The sequence below is a fragment of the Carettochelys insculpta genome, chromosome 17 (genome assembly GCF_033958435.1).
Source record: "Carettochelys insculpta isolate YL-2023 chromosome 17, ASM3395843v1, whole genome shotgun sequence".
NCBI classification, from domain to species: Eukaryota; Metazoa; Chordata; order Testudines; family Carettochelyidae; genus Carettochelys; species Carettochelys insculpta.
In genome coordinates this window covers 16,110,018-16,124,951 of record NC_134153.1, presented here as the reverse complement: position 1 = coordinate 16,124,951, position 14,934 = coordinate 16,110,018, and the positions used below count along the sequence as shown (strand labels likewise).

Below are 14,934 nucleotides of genomic sequence, written 5' to 3'. Positions count from 1 at the left end.
TCTTCTGGGGTTCAATTTTACATGCCTGGTGAAGATGCATGAAATCGAGTGTCGGGGTTGACAGTCAACTCCTGTACTCCTCATTCTCGTAAGGAGTAAGGGAGGTTGACAGGAGACATTCTTCTGTCAACCTTCCTCAGTGAGGACACCAAGATAAGTCGATCATTGGTTCCAGCTACATCATTGCCGTAACTGGAATTGCGTGTCTGTGATTGACTGCTCTGAGTCGCAGTAGTTTGCTGGTAGATAATCACGAGGACCACTCAGTTAATTGGCCTATATGCTGCAGTGCTGCCTAGAATCTCTGGGCTTTACTATAATCTAGCCTATTTTACTGCTTCTGGCCCCTCTCTATTGGGCCGTGTAGGAGCATCCTTATAAGGCAGCCTTACAATTGTCTTTTGAAGTACCAGCACCAGAGTAATTCTCCCCATCTAGAACCAAACATAAGGGCAGGAACAGTGTCCTGCTCTGTACCTTTTGAAGCACCAGTTATTGTCCATACTGGAGCTAGATTACTGGACTAGATAAACTCAATGATTGTATTTATAAATAGTAACACCTCCTTGTCTGTAAAGTGTCATGCATACCAGTGTTATTCTGTAGACAAATATGCATACATGATATCAGGTAAAAAGTACCAGACTCACAAATCTTTTAATCAGAATATATAAATATATCAACAGTTATTAATATTCTGGACTTCAAATTGAATGCCTTCCCAGCTGTTACACTCAACAAATAAATGCCTTCACCTACTGGCTGTTAACTTCACAGAATCAAATCTTCACACTTAACCTGTATAATTAATCCAATGGGTGTTTTAATAAGGCAGAAATTGTTCATCCAGCTGCTGGATCCTCTAAGTCTGTAACTCTGGTTATATTTGCCTAGCTGCTGAAAACAATTGAAGTGATGAACATGGTTAAATTGATTGCATCTGTCACAATTTAACGCATCCTTTCCTGCTCTTCAGTGCTGATCATGCATGGTTTGTGCACACAGAACTGCCATTTTGTTTGTGTAAGGTATGCTGGTGGAAAGCTAGAGTGGATGGGGTTACAGTAATCAAAATAGGAGATTAAAGTGCCACAGGCTGCTTTTTTGTTTTAAGACTAACAGAATGATATATTATGTGATGAGCTTTTGTGGGACAGACCCTTTTCTTCAGATCTGGAATTTCTGATAAAATTAAAGTGGTACAATGAGTATTTAACAGAAAAATAGAAAAAAATGAAATTAAAACTGACACATCAGCTACTCAGGACAGAAGGAGGGTGGCAAGGGGCCGGGATAAGGGGGAAGAAAATTACTCACTCAAATGTTTATTAAGTGAGTTGCCTGAGGTCACAGTGAATATCAAGGATGGGGAAACAATCCTTGTAATGTATAAGGAAATTGCTATCTTGATTGAGACCCAGGCATAAACTTGATAATACAGTCCAATTCAGATGTCTCCCTTTGTAACCTGGTGTTAGTCTCTGGGTACATCCACACTTAGTAAAAACTTCAAAATGGCCATGCTAATGGCCAGATTGAAGAATACTTATGAGGTGCTGAAATGCATAGTCAGCACCTCATTAGCATGCTGGCAGCTGCGGCACTTCAAAATTGTTGCATTTCGCTGCCGTGCAGCTCTTCTGTACCAACGTCCTTTTTGAAAGGACCCCACCAACTTTGAAATTCCCTTATTCCTATGAACTCATGAAATTTCCTAAGGCAGGAGCCACAGGAGAGACTGAAGCCATCCAGGGCTTCCTGTCCCCAGGCGCAGCAAAGAGATCAAACTACCTGGACCTTTACTACACTCCAGCTCTTACTTTGTGAGTTCCTTCTATGAACTCATAGGAATAAGGGGATTTCAAAGTTGGTGGGGTCCTTTTAAAAAGGACCCTGGTGTAGACGAGCCACGCAGCAGTGAAACGTGACAATTTTGAAGTGCCGCAGCCACTGGCATGCTAATGAGGCACTGAATATGCATTTCAGCACCTCATTAGTATTCTTCGATCTGACCATTAGCATGGTCATTTCGAAGTTTTTCCTAAGTGTAGACACGGCCTCTTTGTTTTAAAATGATGATTTTCAGGTCTTGGATGCTATGACCTGCTCCATTAAGATGCTCACTTTTATCAGAATTTCCAGATCTGAAGAAGTGGGTCTGTCCCACGAAAGCTCATCATCTAATATGTCATTTTGTTAGTCTTTGAAGTGCTAGAGGACTGCTTTTTTGTTTTGTGAAGCTACATATTAACACGGCTACCTTTCCAAGACAGGAGATGTTAATGGGGTGGACAGGAGTTTTGAGCCGTTTGGAGAGAAACAAGAATGGATGTTACAAATGGTGTGGAGGAGGATTTAGATACAACCTGAATGTGAGTGTGCATGGTGGGAAAGAGGGCTTGAAGATGACACCCTATCTGAGTGACCTGAAGGATGGTAACAGTGACAGAGTGGGGAACAAAGAGAACTCATTAGGAGCTGGAGTGTAGTAAAGGTCCAGGTGGTTCTGATCTCTTTGTTAGAGCTGGGGACAGGAAGTCCTGGATGACTTCAGTCTCTCCTGTGGCTCCTGCCGTAGGAAATTTCAGGTTAAGCTCCTGCATCTAACAGAAAACATTAGAGAGACCGACAGAGGTCAGGATTGGATGGGGAAAATAGATGGCAGATATGAACAGATAAGCGAGATTGTATGTAAAGTAGAGAAGATGTGTTCTGCTGAAGCCCCCATGCACAGTGTCTGAGAAGGATATTTAAAGAGACTTTGAAGTCTGGGGTAGGAGAAAAATTAGATGATGGGAGTCATGGGAGTCAAGGACAGTTAAGATGCTAACATGTCTCCCCACCTTCTCAGAAGCAACAGACGGTTCAAGGAGTCTGAGGAAAGAATAGAGGTCTTGGAGTCTGGTTATAATGCAGTAAGTGAAGACCTCCGAGAGGATTTTGTTAGTGAACTAGGAAGAATCAGGCGGTGTCTACACTACAGATGCTACGTTGCCACAGCTACTGCACTGTAGTGTGGATGCTGCTGAGCCCCATAGCTAGTTTGACTTGAGTTTGGTTGGAACAGGCCTCAAACTGAAGGGAGTTGAGTACACAGTTGTATGGGAAGAACATTTGCAAGGAGTCAGAACTACTTATTGTCCCCATACCAAATCCACTTTCTTTCTGCCTAAGGCACTTATGTGGCTCCCATCACCCAAATATCTGAGCATCTTATAACCATCTTATAGAGAGTGATCCTCATAGCACCCATGTAAGGTAGATGTGCTGTTCCTATTTTACAGATAAGAAACTAAGGCACAGATTGTCTTAAGTGACTTGACCAATGCCAGGTAGTTGGTGGCAGAGCAAGGAAATTAATCTGACTCTCCTAAATCCTAGATTAGTCCCCTAACCGCTAGGCAATTCTTCCTCTCATTCCCACTTTCTTCTTTCATTCTCTTTTCCCTAATCTTTCATGCCTTACACTTTGCCACCTTGTCTCTTTAGATTATAAAATCCCCAGAGCAGGGACTATTTACTAATCAGTGTTGGGACAGTACCTTGTACAATGAGACCTCTGTAGTTCAGAATCTTAGATATGTAGGGCTGGAAGGGACTTCAAATGGTGGTCATGTCAGGCCCTCTGCACTGTTGCAGAACCAAGTAAACCCAGAATCCTTGATGGGTATTTGTCCAACCTCTCTTAAAAATCACCAACCTCACTTCAAAGCCTGTTTAGCTACCCTTAGGGTCAGAAAGCTTTTTCCTAATATATAACCTAAATATCCTTTGCTGCAGATTAAGCCTATTTCTACTTCTAGCTTTATTGAATATGGAGAACAATTGATTATACCTCTCTTTATAACAGCAGTTGAGTGTAAAAGTTGATAATATGAGTCACAAGTCCACGCAATTTAGGCTTAATCAATTTTTGCCTTCATTTGTACAGTGTCAGACAGAGTAATTGTTGCTTATGCCATTTGGACATACATTTATTCCATGCAAATAATAACAGACAAGACAGAACTGATAATTGGGCCCAAATACATCTAGAACAAAGGGAAGGGGTTTTTTTCACCTTGCCTTGTTTTTCTCTGGTCCTGGTCCTCCAGTCCTGTTCTTCAGTTTCTGGTCGGTCTTTTCTCCACTTTGGGGCCATGCTTGCTTAAGTTTAATTTAACTGATTATGTAAAAATGACTTTTAGTAAATCAGTCCTTTTGGTTTTAGGTAACCCATACATTTATGCATATCTTATTGCCTCTGTGTGAATCCATGGTTCAACCACATCTTGAATACCATGCCTCAGCTCAAAAAGATCTCTTGGCATTGGAAAAGGTTCAGAAAAGTACAACAAAAATATCAGGGATTTGGAACGGGTGCCATGTGAAAGATTAAAAAGACTGGGGATTTTTTCACCTTAGAAAGGAGGAGACTAAGTGGGGAGAGATATGATAGAGGGCTGTTAAATCATGACAGGTATGTAAAAAGTGAATAAGGAAAAGTTATTTATTTGTTCCCATAACATAAGAACTAGGGGGTCACCAAATATAATTGAGTAGCAAATTTAAAACTAGCAAAAGGAAGTTTTTCTTCACGTAGCATATGGTAGGCCTGTGGAACTCCTTGCCACAGGGGGTTGTGAAGACCCAGACTTTATCCGGGTTCAAAAAAGAACTAGATAAATTCATGGAGGTTAGGTCCATACATGGTTATTAGCCAGGATGGGTAGGAATGGTGTCCCTAGCCTCTGTTTGTCAGAGGCTGGAAATGGATGACCGGAAAGGGATCACTTAATGATTACCTGTTCTGTTCCCTTTCTTTGGGGCATCTGGCATTGGTCACTGTTGGAAGGTGACTATTTTTGCCATGCTAATGAAGAAGATCACTGTTGGACCTTTGTTATGACCCAGTATGGCCATTCTTATGCTCTTATGGAAGCTTCACTTACCCACCTTATGTGTATTTCCTGCTGGGTTTTGCAGTTTATTGGTCAGATGGTTTTTGTGTCACTGGGCACTGGGTCTTCCTAGAAAAAATGGCTTCAAAAAACCATTACAAGTATCTGACTCCTTTTATTTACATCTTCAAACATATTTTATCTTCTGTCAGCAATAATATTTTAAGCTGATTATCATTTTATGTGAAAGAATTGCCAAAACTACACACACGCCTGCCAAAACTATGGACAAAGTGTTACTTCATCAGTTACATAATTTGCTTTACTTTTAATTATTTGTATCATAGCTTTTAATCTTATCATTAACAATTCTTTATTTTCTATTTCAGTGTCATGGCTAAATGTATGTTATTCTGAGTTGCATGTAATCTACTAGGAAGCAGAGAGGGAGAACATAATGATTCTTTGTCTGCATTCCCTGTGTTCTTTGGGCATTTTTTCATTCAAAGTTCAGTTTGTTTGTGAATCATACAACGAAACTTGATCAGAAATTTTCCTGTGACTGTATTTTGAGGGGTGTCACAATTGTAAGGGTTTGGTATTGAGTTGCTTAACATCTCTGAAGAGTCTTTGTTAGGTCTCCTGTTCAGTCATGTTTTCTTACAACTGAACAAGTGCAGTTTTTTAACCTTTCCTCATAAGTCAAGTTTTCTAAACCTTTTGTTGTTGTTCTGTGGACTTTTTCCAATTGAGTCACACATTTCTAAAAGTGTGTCGATTTTGGCTGGTTCCCAGATGCAACCACAGCACAGTTAATGATTGTCAGTGTCAAAACTGAATTTAGAGGTAAGCAGCTTAAAGGCAATAGAGAGGCTAGTGGCTCAAGGCTGGGCTTTGTGGGCTCTGTGAAGCACTCCTTCAACTTCCCTGGTATTCCATTAAACAGAAGAGAGTAGTGTCAAAAAAAAAAAAAAAAAGGGGGGGGGGTGGGACTGGGGAGAAGGAGGCTGGAAGGGGGTCTCAAATGAATGCATGTTTAAATGAATAATGTCCAAACACTGGTGAAATTCATTGACTTCATTGGGACCTACTTTTGGTCCTAGACTTCAGGATTCTTGAATGATTGATTGTCTTTGTTGCCCATTAACTTTTTCAGTCGTTTCTGAAACAGTGTGTGGTCTCCTACCCTTGCTAGGGAAAGCTCTCTACAGGCCTGTCTGCTCTGATCAAGATTTTACAAAGTCACTGTCTGAAGTGCACATCTCAAGACTAAATCCCATGTCAATTCTAATTATTCCCATTACTGTAATGTAATGTGTCTAAACAAAAAGCATTGTCTGTTCTCTTTATAGTATTGATCCCCTGGGATCAGAAATTATCATGAATTAGCAAGTCTATGATTTGCATCTTTGTCCTCTAGTGGCAAGCATTAAAGAAAATGATCAGACAAGTATTTTGTTCCAAATCTTTTTCATCATGCCATTGTGTTCTGAAATCAGGCCAATGATGATTTTTTTCCCCCCTGGCTCTGTCTTCAAAACCCTCATTTTCTTTCTTCTGATTTCAGCAAGTCTGTGTAAGACCCATGGTGGACAGAATGTTTTATTTTTACTGTAAGCAGCCACTAGTTCGTGAGTCGTAAATAATTTGCGTGCAAACACAGAGAAAGAAACCATTTTATACAAACATCAGTGATATTCAAATCATTGGAGATGCCAAGCTTACTCTTTTGTGCTTCCAGATTTATCAGAGATGCTGGTTAGTATTCAAGAAAGCTTCAAGCAAAGGGCCAAAGCGCCTTGAGAAGTTTTCAGACGAGCGTGCAGCCTACTTTAGGTGCTATCACAAGGTAAGATTTGGCTGTTTGTATATTTACCCAAATTTCCATTGCTCCCTCAGATGTTTAGAGGCCAAGGATACTTAGTTTTGTTGCTACTTCGAAGACAAACTCTCCAGTGAAATTTTAAAGTTTTTATAACTTGTATAGGTTGACAACTCATATACTATGAATATAACTATAAAAAATCAAGGTACTCAAAATGGGAAGTTCACTTTTGTTTCTGTCCAGACTATTTCGAGCTTTTGAGTGTTAAAGCTGGTCAAAAAGCTGGAAAAATAACTGTGATGTTTTTTATAAGACACATTTCTCCTCTGTTTCTTCACTTGATGTGATTAAGTATCTTTGACTCAGAGCCAGAATTGTTCATTAGCATGGAAAAATAGTGAGCTGAGTACCGTTCAGATGTATAAAAAGGGAGGGACTGAGTCTCATTTACGCTAACGCCAATTAAAGGTCCCTTTACACCAGGGGTGGGCAATAATTTTTGATTAGGGGGACACTCCAAGAATTTGGTAAATGGTCAAGGGCCGCACTCTTCATTGCTGTTAATGCAGGAGGTGCAGGATCTGGGATGGAGGTTGGGTACAGAAAGGAACTCAGAGTAGGGGATTGGGATTCAAGAAGGGGATGGAGTCTGGCAGGGAATTTGGGTGAAAGAAGGTTGTGACCTGGAGCAGGGGTTGGGGTCCAGGAGAGGATATGGGTCCAAGAAAGGATTCTGACCTGGGGTGGGGGGGCTATAGGAGGAGGTGCAGAAGGTTTGGCTTATGAACTGGGGCAGTGAGTTGGGGTGCAAGAGGAGGTGGGATGCAGTGCCAGGTGTGAGCTCTGGCTAGGAGGCACTTACCTAGGTAGCTCCCAACCCACAGCCCAGTGGGATCTTTGGGCAGTCTTCCTTCCTGCTGTGCACCCACACACTGGTCAAAGCAGCTGGCTGCTGTGGCTGTGTGTGTCTGCACTGCAAGCCCCTTCATGGCAGGGTGAGTGAGAGGGCATCATGTGACACAACCCTGGCAGCTCCCGTTGTGCAGCAACACATATGGCCCCAGCAGCTGGCTGCTTTTGAGTGACTTGTGGGGGTGTGGCACGCAGGGAGCCTGCCTGAGGGTCCCACTGGGTGAGGGAGGTTGAATTGCCGGGCCCCTTGGCAATGTGGAGTGGGCCCTGAGTGGAAGGGGTGGACCGGGGACAGCCAGCTTTCAATGTTGTGCCACATCACACACCATATTGCTCCCCAGACAGCCCTCAGAGTTGTTCAGAGCATGCTTCATGACATTCTGGTGGTGATTTAAGGAGTATGGAGCTCCAGTCTCCACCACAATAGCTGCAGTGACGGTGGCTGGGAGCCCCAGGCCTTTTTGAATTGCCAGGCCCTGGGCTATTTGCCTCTCTTGTTTCCAGGCACGAACACACCATTTGTGGGCCTGTCACAGAGTATTGTTGCAGGCTGTATCCAATGGTTTGGTGGGTCAGATCTGGCCTGTGAGCTATTTTTTGCCCTCGCCCGCTTTATGCTGTCTAAGATGTAAGTGGGAGTAAGTTAATATTTTCACCTACTTTAAGAGCCATCTGTATGAGTATAAAATGGCATTCATATAAGCAAGAATCAGACCCAGAGTACTTGATGTGGAAAGGCTAGAATAAATCATGATTGGCATAACCATGACTTTAAGGGCCCTAACATACCAGGTTTTTAGACACTTGTAATGTCCTATATTTGGGAGGGATTACTTGTGCAAACTCTTGGAAACATAAAGGGTCCTTTGTCTAATTCTGCTGAAGTTAGAGAATTTGGCTCAATGTTAATATAAAAGTCCTTGTTAGATGCCTTTCAGACCAATAAACTTTCTTAATTTTTTAATCCCTTTTCTCTGGAGTCCTCTCCTCATTTCAGTTCATCAGAGAATTTACATGAGTAAGTTCCCTTGGGATTGGAGTTGAAAATAATATGCTTTAATTTATAATCTTTGTTGGCAAAAGCTTAATACGTTAGGAAGTTAGGAATTATGTGCATAGCATCCTAGGTCCCTGAAACTGCAGATGAGCTGCTGAAGCTGATCCTCTCTTTATCCACATTGTGAGACACATAGGAGGAAATTACGAGGGAATACTGAATCTGAATTCTCTCCTATGGGTCTTTATCTGTATCTCTGCTGTACATAATTTATAAGGGATTGGTCATAAAACCCCAGGGCTATTTGTAGTACATCGTGCCTGGAAAAAGGAGCTCATACAAATTTATATTAAGCAATTTAAAATAGCAATTATAAGTGAAATTTTTTCCCCATTTGATCTGTGTGGAATACATAGTATATATATATATTTAGAGTAGAAGCATTTCAGCTCTGTGTGGAATATGTAACATCTATTACAGTTCATTTCTGACGATTACTGATGCCAATTTAATCTCTGATAATATTCATGCAGAGCATCAGTAGTATATGCACCACTTCCTGGAATATTTTGAATTTAAGTCTGCATTTGAGATCCAAGATGAACCAAAATACTTAAGTCTAAATAAATGTTTTTGTCTTCTGTAAGAGGTTATCTGTTGTTTTAGTTGCACATTTTTATATGCAGAATCGACAGGTCAGTTCCTGCTATTGGATCTGCATAAGTGGACCACTCAGTCTCAGGGCTACCACTAACTTCAGAAGGATTTCTGAAAGGCATAGGGATCCTGCCACATTAATCAGGTTGCAAGATATGGCCTAACACCAATTAACTGATTTCTGAGTGTAATCAGGAGCTGAGACAACAAGGGTGGCATTTACAGTAGCTCTCAGCAGAGGCCAGAGTCTGCTCTCAGTCTCATAAATAAGAAAGAAAACAAACTTCCATTGATTTCGATAGGAACAATATTCAGTCAGTTTTAAGTACTTATGAAAATCTCACCCTTAATCAGCTAAACTTATATCTGAAAATAGTTACAGGCACAATGTCAACAGTTGATGTGGTTGAAAGATTTTTAAAAAAAATTTGGATTAAAATTAATTTTTAAAAATGTACATTGAAGATATTTTGGATTGTTTAGAAATGTTTCGTTTAAAAAAAAACCTTTTTTTCTTCCCAAAACATAAAAAGTTTCTAGGAAGATAAAAGACAATGTCACTTTAAAATAAAAAAAAAATGTGCAACATACACTCCTGAAGGCTACATTAATTCTATATAGAATTACATTTTATGACATTTTTGGAACAGTGTGAAAGATTTGACTCACACTGCATAAACTTGTAATCTCTCTAGGTTTGAGTTTGACCTGCATCCGTAGATCAACAATTGTCTTTTCAAATCTTTATGTACATGTACTTCCCAGTCAAGACTTTTGCAAACTGTTCTTGAACTCAAAATTCAGCGTGAGCAATAGTAACAAGTCTAAATGTGTCAAGTTAAATAGTGTATTCCAGTCAATAGACTCATCAAAAGGACAAGCAGCCAACTGACCAAGATTATCCTTTTATTTCCACAGAAACCCCAATTTCCAGTTAAATGATACTTTTTCAGGTGACTTCACTCAACTGCTTCCACCTGGGGAGACCACTACCAGGCCAAATCTGAAACAGTTTCAACTGAGATCTCAACCCTCTTAATGGGCCAGTTCACCCTGTGACAGTCTGATAGTTCCATTTCTGAACTGGCCAATCCATGAGAATGTAAGCAACCCCACTATGCACAAACCGTGCTTTCTGAATGAGCTTCTGTCAGGAGAAATCCAGGTTATTCCAACCAAAACTTTTCAACCTTCAGATCCCATTAACCAGAGCTGCTCCAAGTTCCAGGTGTATAAGGTTGACAGTCCTAAATATATAGGAAGTGAAGCCACACAGAATTCATGTAAGCTATTCTGCACAAAATGGAGCTGTAATCCAGGACGTCTCCCTCTTTGGGACGCCAATGCACAAGAAGTTATAGGTGAGCTGTGCATGTGATCAATGGAGCTGGACATTGTAAACATGTCGGTCAAGAATCCAGGGAGGGGATGTCCTCATGTCTAGTGGAAGTGACATAGTCTGGCCGCGTCTACACATGCATGCTACTTCGAAGTAGCGGTGCCGACTTCAAAATAGCGCCCGTCACGGCTACACGTGTTGGGCACTATTTCGAAGTTGAAATTGACGTTAGGTGGCGAGACGTCGAAGTCGCTAACCCCATGAGGGGATGGGAATAGCGCCCTACTTCGAAGTTGAACGTCGAAGTAGGGCACGTGTAGACGATCTGCATCCCTCAACATCGAAATAGTGGGGTCTGCCATGGTGGCCATCAGCTGAGGGGTTGAGAGACGCTCTCTCTCCAGCCCCTGCGGGGCTCTATGGTCATCGTGTGCAGCAGCCCTTAGCCCAGGGCTTCTGGCTGCTGCTGCGGCAGCTGGGGATCCATGCTGCATGCACAGGGTCTACAACCAGCTGTCGGCTCTGTGGATCTTGTGTTGTTTAGTGCAACTGTGTCTGGGAGGGGCCCTTTAAGGGAGCGGCTTGCTGTTGAGTCCGCCTTGTGACCCTGTCTGCAGCTGTTCCTGGCACCCTTATTTCGATGTGTGCTACTTTGGCATGTAGACGTTCCCTCGCAGCGCCTATTTCGATGTGGTGCTGCCCAACGTCGAAGTTGAACGTCGACGTTGCCAGCCCTGGAGGACGTGTAGACATTATTCATCGAAATAGACTATTTCGATGTAGCGTGCACGTGTAGACATAGCCTCTGTGTGTATATAAGCACCTGACTGAGGGTGATTTTTTCTTCCTCTCATGTATTACACAAGAAGCCAGTTTGCCCCCTGCTATTTAGATGTAAACTCCATCTGTCGTTAATTACGAGTTGTCCAGTGCTTTGTATGACAGGACTCTGATGTTGAGTGGGGAGAGGCCTCAAAGGCACTACTGCAGTGCAGATTAGCCAATAGTAATCTCTATCCTGAATGTTTTTGCTGCCATATGTACATTCTCATCAGAAACCATTTGGAGTCTAGAGTAAATGTTACTTTAATTATTGATGATCATTTAGTAGTCTCTTTGCACTGAATAGTCTTTGTAATTGTGTAATTTACAGCTTCTTCGATTTTATCATTCTGCACACACCCAAAAATGAAAAATAAGCAATGCTTATCAGACAGGAATGTATTGTTTAAATTTATTTATGTACGAGGATGAGCTATCGTTTGCGTGTTTTCCCTTTGTTGTGGTAGCAGAAGCTCCGGCATTTTAACATCCACATTTTTCACTGGGAGAGAAGCTGGAAATAGAGACACGGGGGGTTTTCCAGCTGTAGCATAACTCTATTAATTTAAAACATTTTCACGAGTCCCATTACTGGGCCTGTTTGGGAATATTCTGACTCTTTTTTTTTTTTTTTTAAATACCAATTTAAAAAAACTCACACACACAACTGTGGGAAAGGTCAGTTTTGGCAAAATTTTCAACACAGAAGAACAATTAAATTGGAGAAGTATCAGAATTTTCAGTGTTTTCATTTGACATTTTTGAAACAAAAAGTTCCAGTTTTCCAGTTGGAAAATAATTTTTGGGTTTAAATTTAGTCTAGCTCGACAGTATTATGATAATAATTAATAAATTATTCAAATCAAAATGAAATATCTCAAAATTGCTAAAGCAAAATGTTTTGATTGGCCCAGTCTGAACTTTTCCCATTTATGAAAAACGTTCAGATGGTTAACTCTTTGTCCAAATTCAAAATGGGAAATGCTTTTGTCTCAAAAATTTTTGCAGGACAGGAAAACCTGTTTCCCATTTAGCTCTACTATTTGTTTTGTACAGTACAGAGAATTCAGCTAATATTCCCTCTGGTCAGTTTTTCACTGTGTATATCATGGAAGTAATGTGGCTTTGGTGATGTATTGTACTAAGGCATCATCTTTATGCTCTGTTGCTTTGATGCATGATAAAAATATGGAACTGGGGCACTCTGCTTTTATTGATATATAATCACGCTGGTCAGCAAGAATGGATCTGAATATATGGTGATAGCTTTGTGTTTGTTTCTGCTAATATCCTCCATTAAATATTTATGGCAAAGAAGGTTGCCTTTAAGTAGCTATGACAAAGGCAGCAATGCTAAAATAAATAAGAAAGCAGCCCCACCCTGTTACCATGCCCGGTGTTACCAGCTACACCAAGAGTTTGTGCTAAGGAATCCCAAGAGAATGAAGTCCAGCTCAACAAATGATACTGTAGGAGGAAACCCTATTTTTGCATTAATAATGTTTAATAAATTTGATTATTAACCTCCCTCCTGGGCCCTGAAAAATTACTCTGAGGCTGATGAATGTAGCATTAAATCTAGTAACAGCAGGAGCCTCTGCTCACCTTGCTATCCTACAAGAAAAGTTTTACACATCACAAAAATATTAAATGTGGGGCAGGGGCAGAAGAGTGGTGAAAACTGCCAGCAGTACCTGTATCTTCACTGAAGTGCTATGTCTGACTGGTTGCAGGGTTTTGGTTTTGGTTTTGTTTGTTTGTTTGTATGATGGGATTTGACTGCAGGTGTTTCTTTCAAATTATTTTGATAGAACAGAGCTCTTTCTTGTACATCAGATGCAATAGCATTGTTACACAGTATCTTCTTGCTTAAGGTGGTAGTTATAGTCTGGAAAAATGCTGCTTCAAGGGCTTGTCTACACTAGCTCCCTACTTCGAAGGGAGCATGGTAAGTAGGGTGTTGGGAGTTTATTAATGAAGTGCTGCGGTGTATATGCAGCACTTCATTATGCAAATTCCCCCTCTCCCCCCCGTGGCAACTTTGAAGTGTTTTTGAGGAGCAAAATTTTGAGGAGTAAAGGGGCTTCAAAGTACCCTGGGCACTTCTCAGTACCAGCAGGTGAGCCACGGCTAGAAGGGAGCCAGCACTTTGAAGTTTAACAGTTCGAAGTTGCCGCAGGGGGGAATTTGCTTAATGAAGTGCTGCATATGCACCGCAGCACTTCATTAATAAACTCCCAGCACCCTACTTACCATCCTCCCTTCGAAGTAGGTAGCTAGTGCAGACAAGCCCTAAGTGAAGCAATGTTAAGTAAATCCACTTTCTCCATAAGAATTGATGTAAATAGCAAAGGTGGTTGGGTCATGGGAATTTTTTTCAGCAAACAAAAGACAGTATATACACATACAGTATAAGTTTTAAGCAAATTAGTACTGTGCATGGCAGCGATGATTGTGAAGCTTGGCTGAGGTGGTGGATTCAAGGTGGAATATTTGCTAATGAATGTCTTGCTACTACATGAAGAACTAACATTCAGCTGAGCCCTGAAGGGTTGGCTTGTAGCTGTTAATGGAGCCTCACATTCCACAAGGCAGCATGGACTGAGGCAGGAGGGAGGACACACAACAGACACGACAGTACCTGCAAACACTTCCCTGCAGAAACTGAACGTGACAGTGAAGCCACACTATCCCACCGGAGTGCACAACTCTCTCCACCGGATGGTGCTGACATGGCTGCACAGTGCCAAGCAGTGTTTGTGTATAAGGTCTGGTCTACACTAGGGATCAAAGTCAATCCCAGATTCACAATGGTAGCCACACATAGCTAGAACTGACACACCAGGATTGACTTTGTTCCCTGGTATAGACAGGGGCTCTTCAGGCTCATGCTGATGTCCCTTACTCCATGCAGTAGCGTGGAGTACCAGGGTCCGACATCTGAGTCCAGAGAGATCAGTTTTGAAGCATCTTCACTGATGCAGCAAAATCAATGTGCAGAAGATCGATCATGGAATGTCGAACCCCCCACCCCACCCTGTAAGTATAGACATACCCAGAGACGAACACTTAAACTGTGTGTGAGAGAGAGACAGACAGGGATACACAAGCTGTGTGTGTGAGAGAGACAGACGGATGCGCATTTCCCTTAAATATTAATCTCACTTCAAGCATACTGCCCTTTTAAACACTGTAGCTCAGCTAGTTCAGACTTAGGAATCTGTAGCTGTTTGTAACGTTCTTTGTGGAGATGGGGTGTGGAGTCTGCCGGGGGACTCAACTGGGAGGAGGGGAAACATCCTGACATCAGAATCCCTCTGCCCCCCTTCCCCGCCCCCCACACGTGTACACATGCAATCATACAGTAAGCTTGAAGGTCCCAGGAGCAACTCCAAGCCTGAGGTCAGGAGCAAACTGGCAGATGGGGGGAAGGGCAGCTGAACTGCAGCTGCTCAGCCTCATACCTTACTGGTAATTTAGGGGAGCTTTTGGGGTTGGGGAG

The 14,934-nt window shown here is 41.8% G+C and overlaps 1 protein-coding gene across 2 annotated transcripts in view; it reads left to right on the top strand.

Annotated features, from left to right (window-relative positions):
* DOK5 (docking protein 5) overlaps positions 1-14,934 on the top strand; it is a 99,228-nt gene that overhangs the window by 38,704 nt on the left and 45,590 nt on the right. For both annotated transcript variants that reach the window (XM_075011599.1, XM_075011598.1), the window contains exon 2: positions 6,622-6,729. In XM_075011599.1, the coding sequence (XP_074867700.1) occupies positions 6,622-6,729 (108 nt within the window). The remainder of the gene's footprint in view (positions 1-6,621; positions 6,730-14,934) is intronic.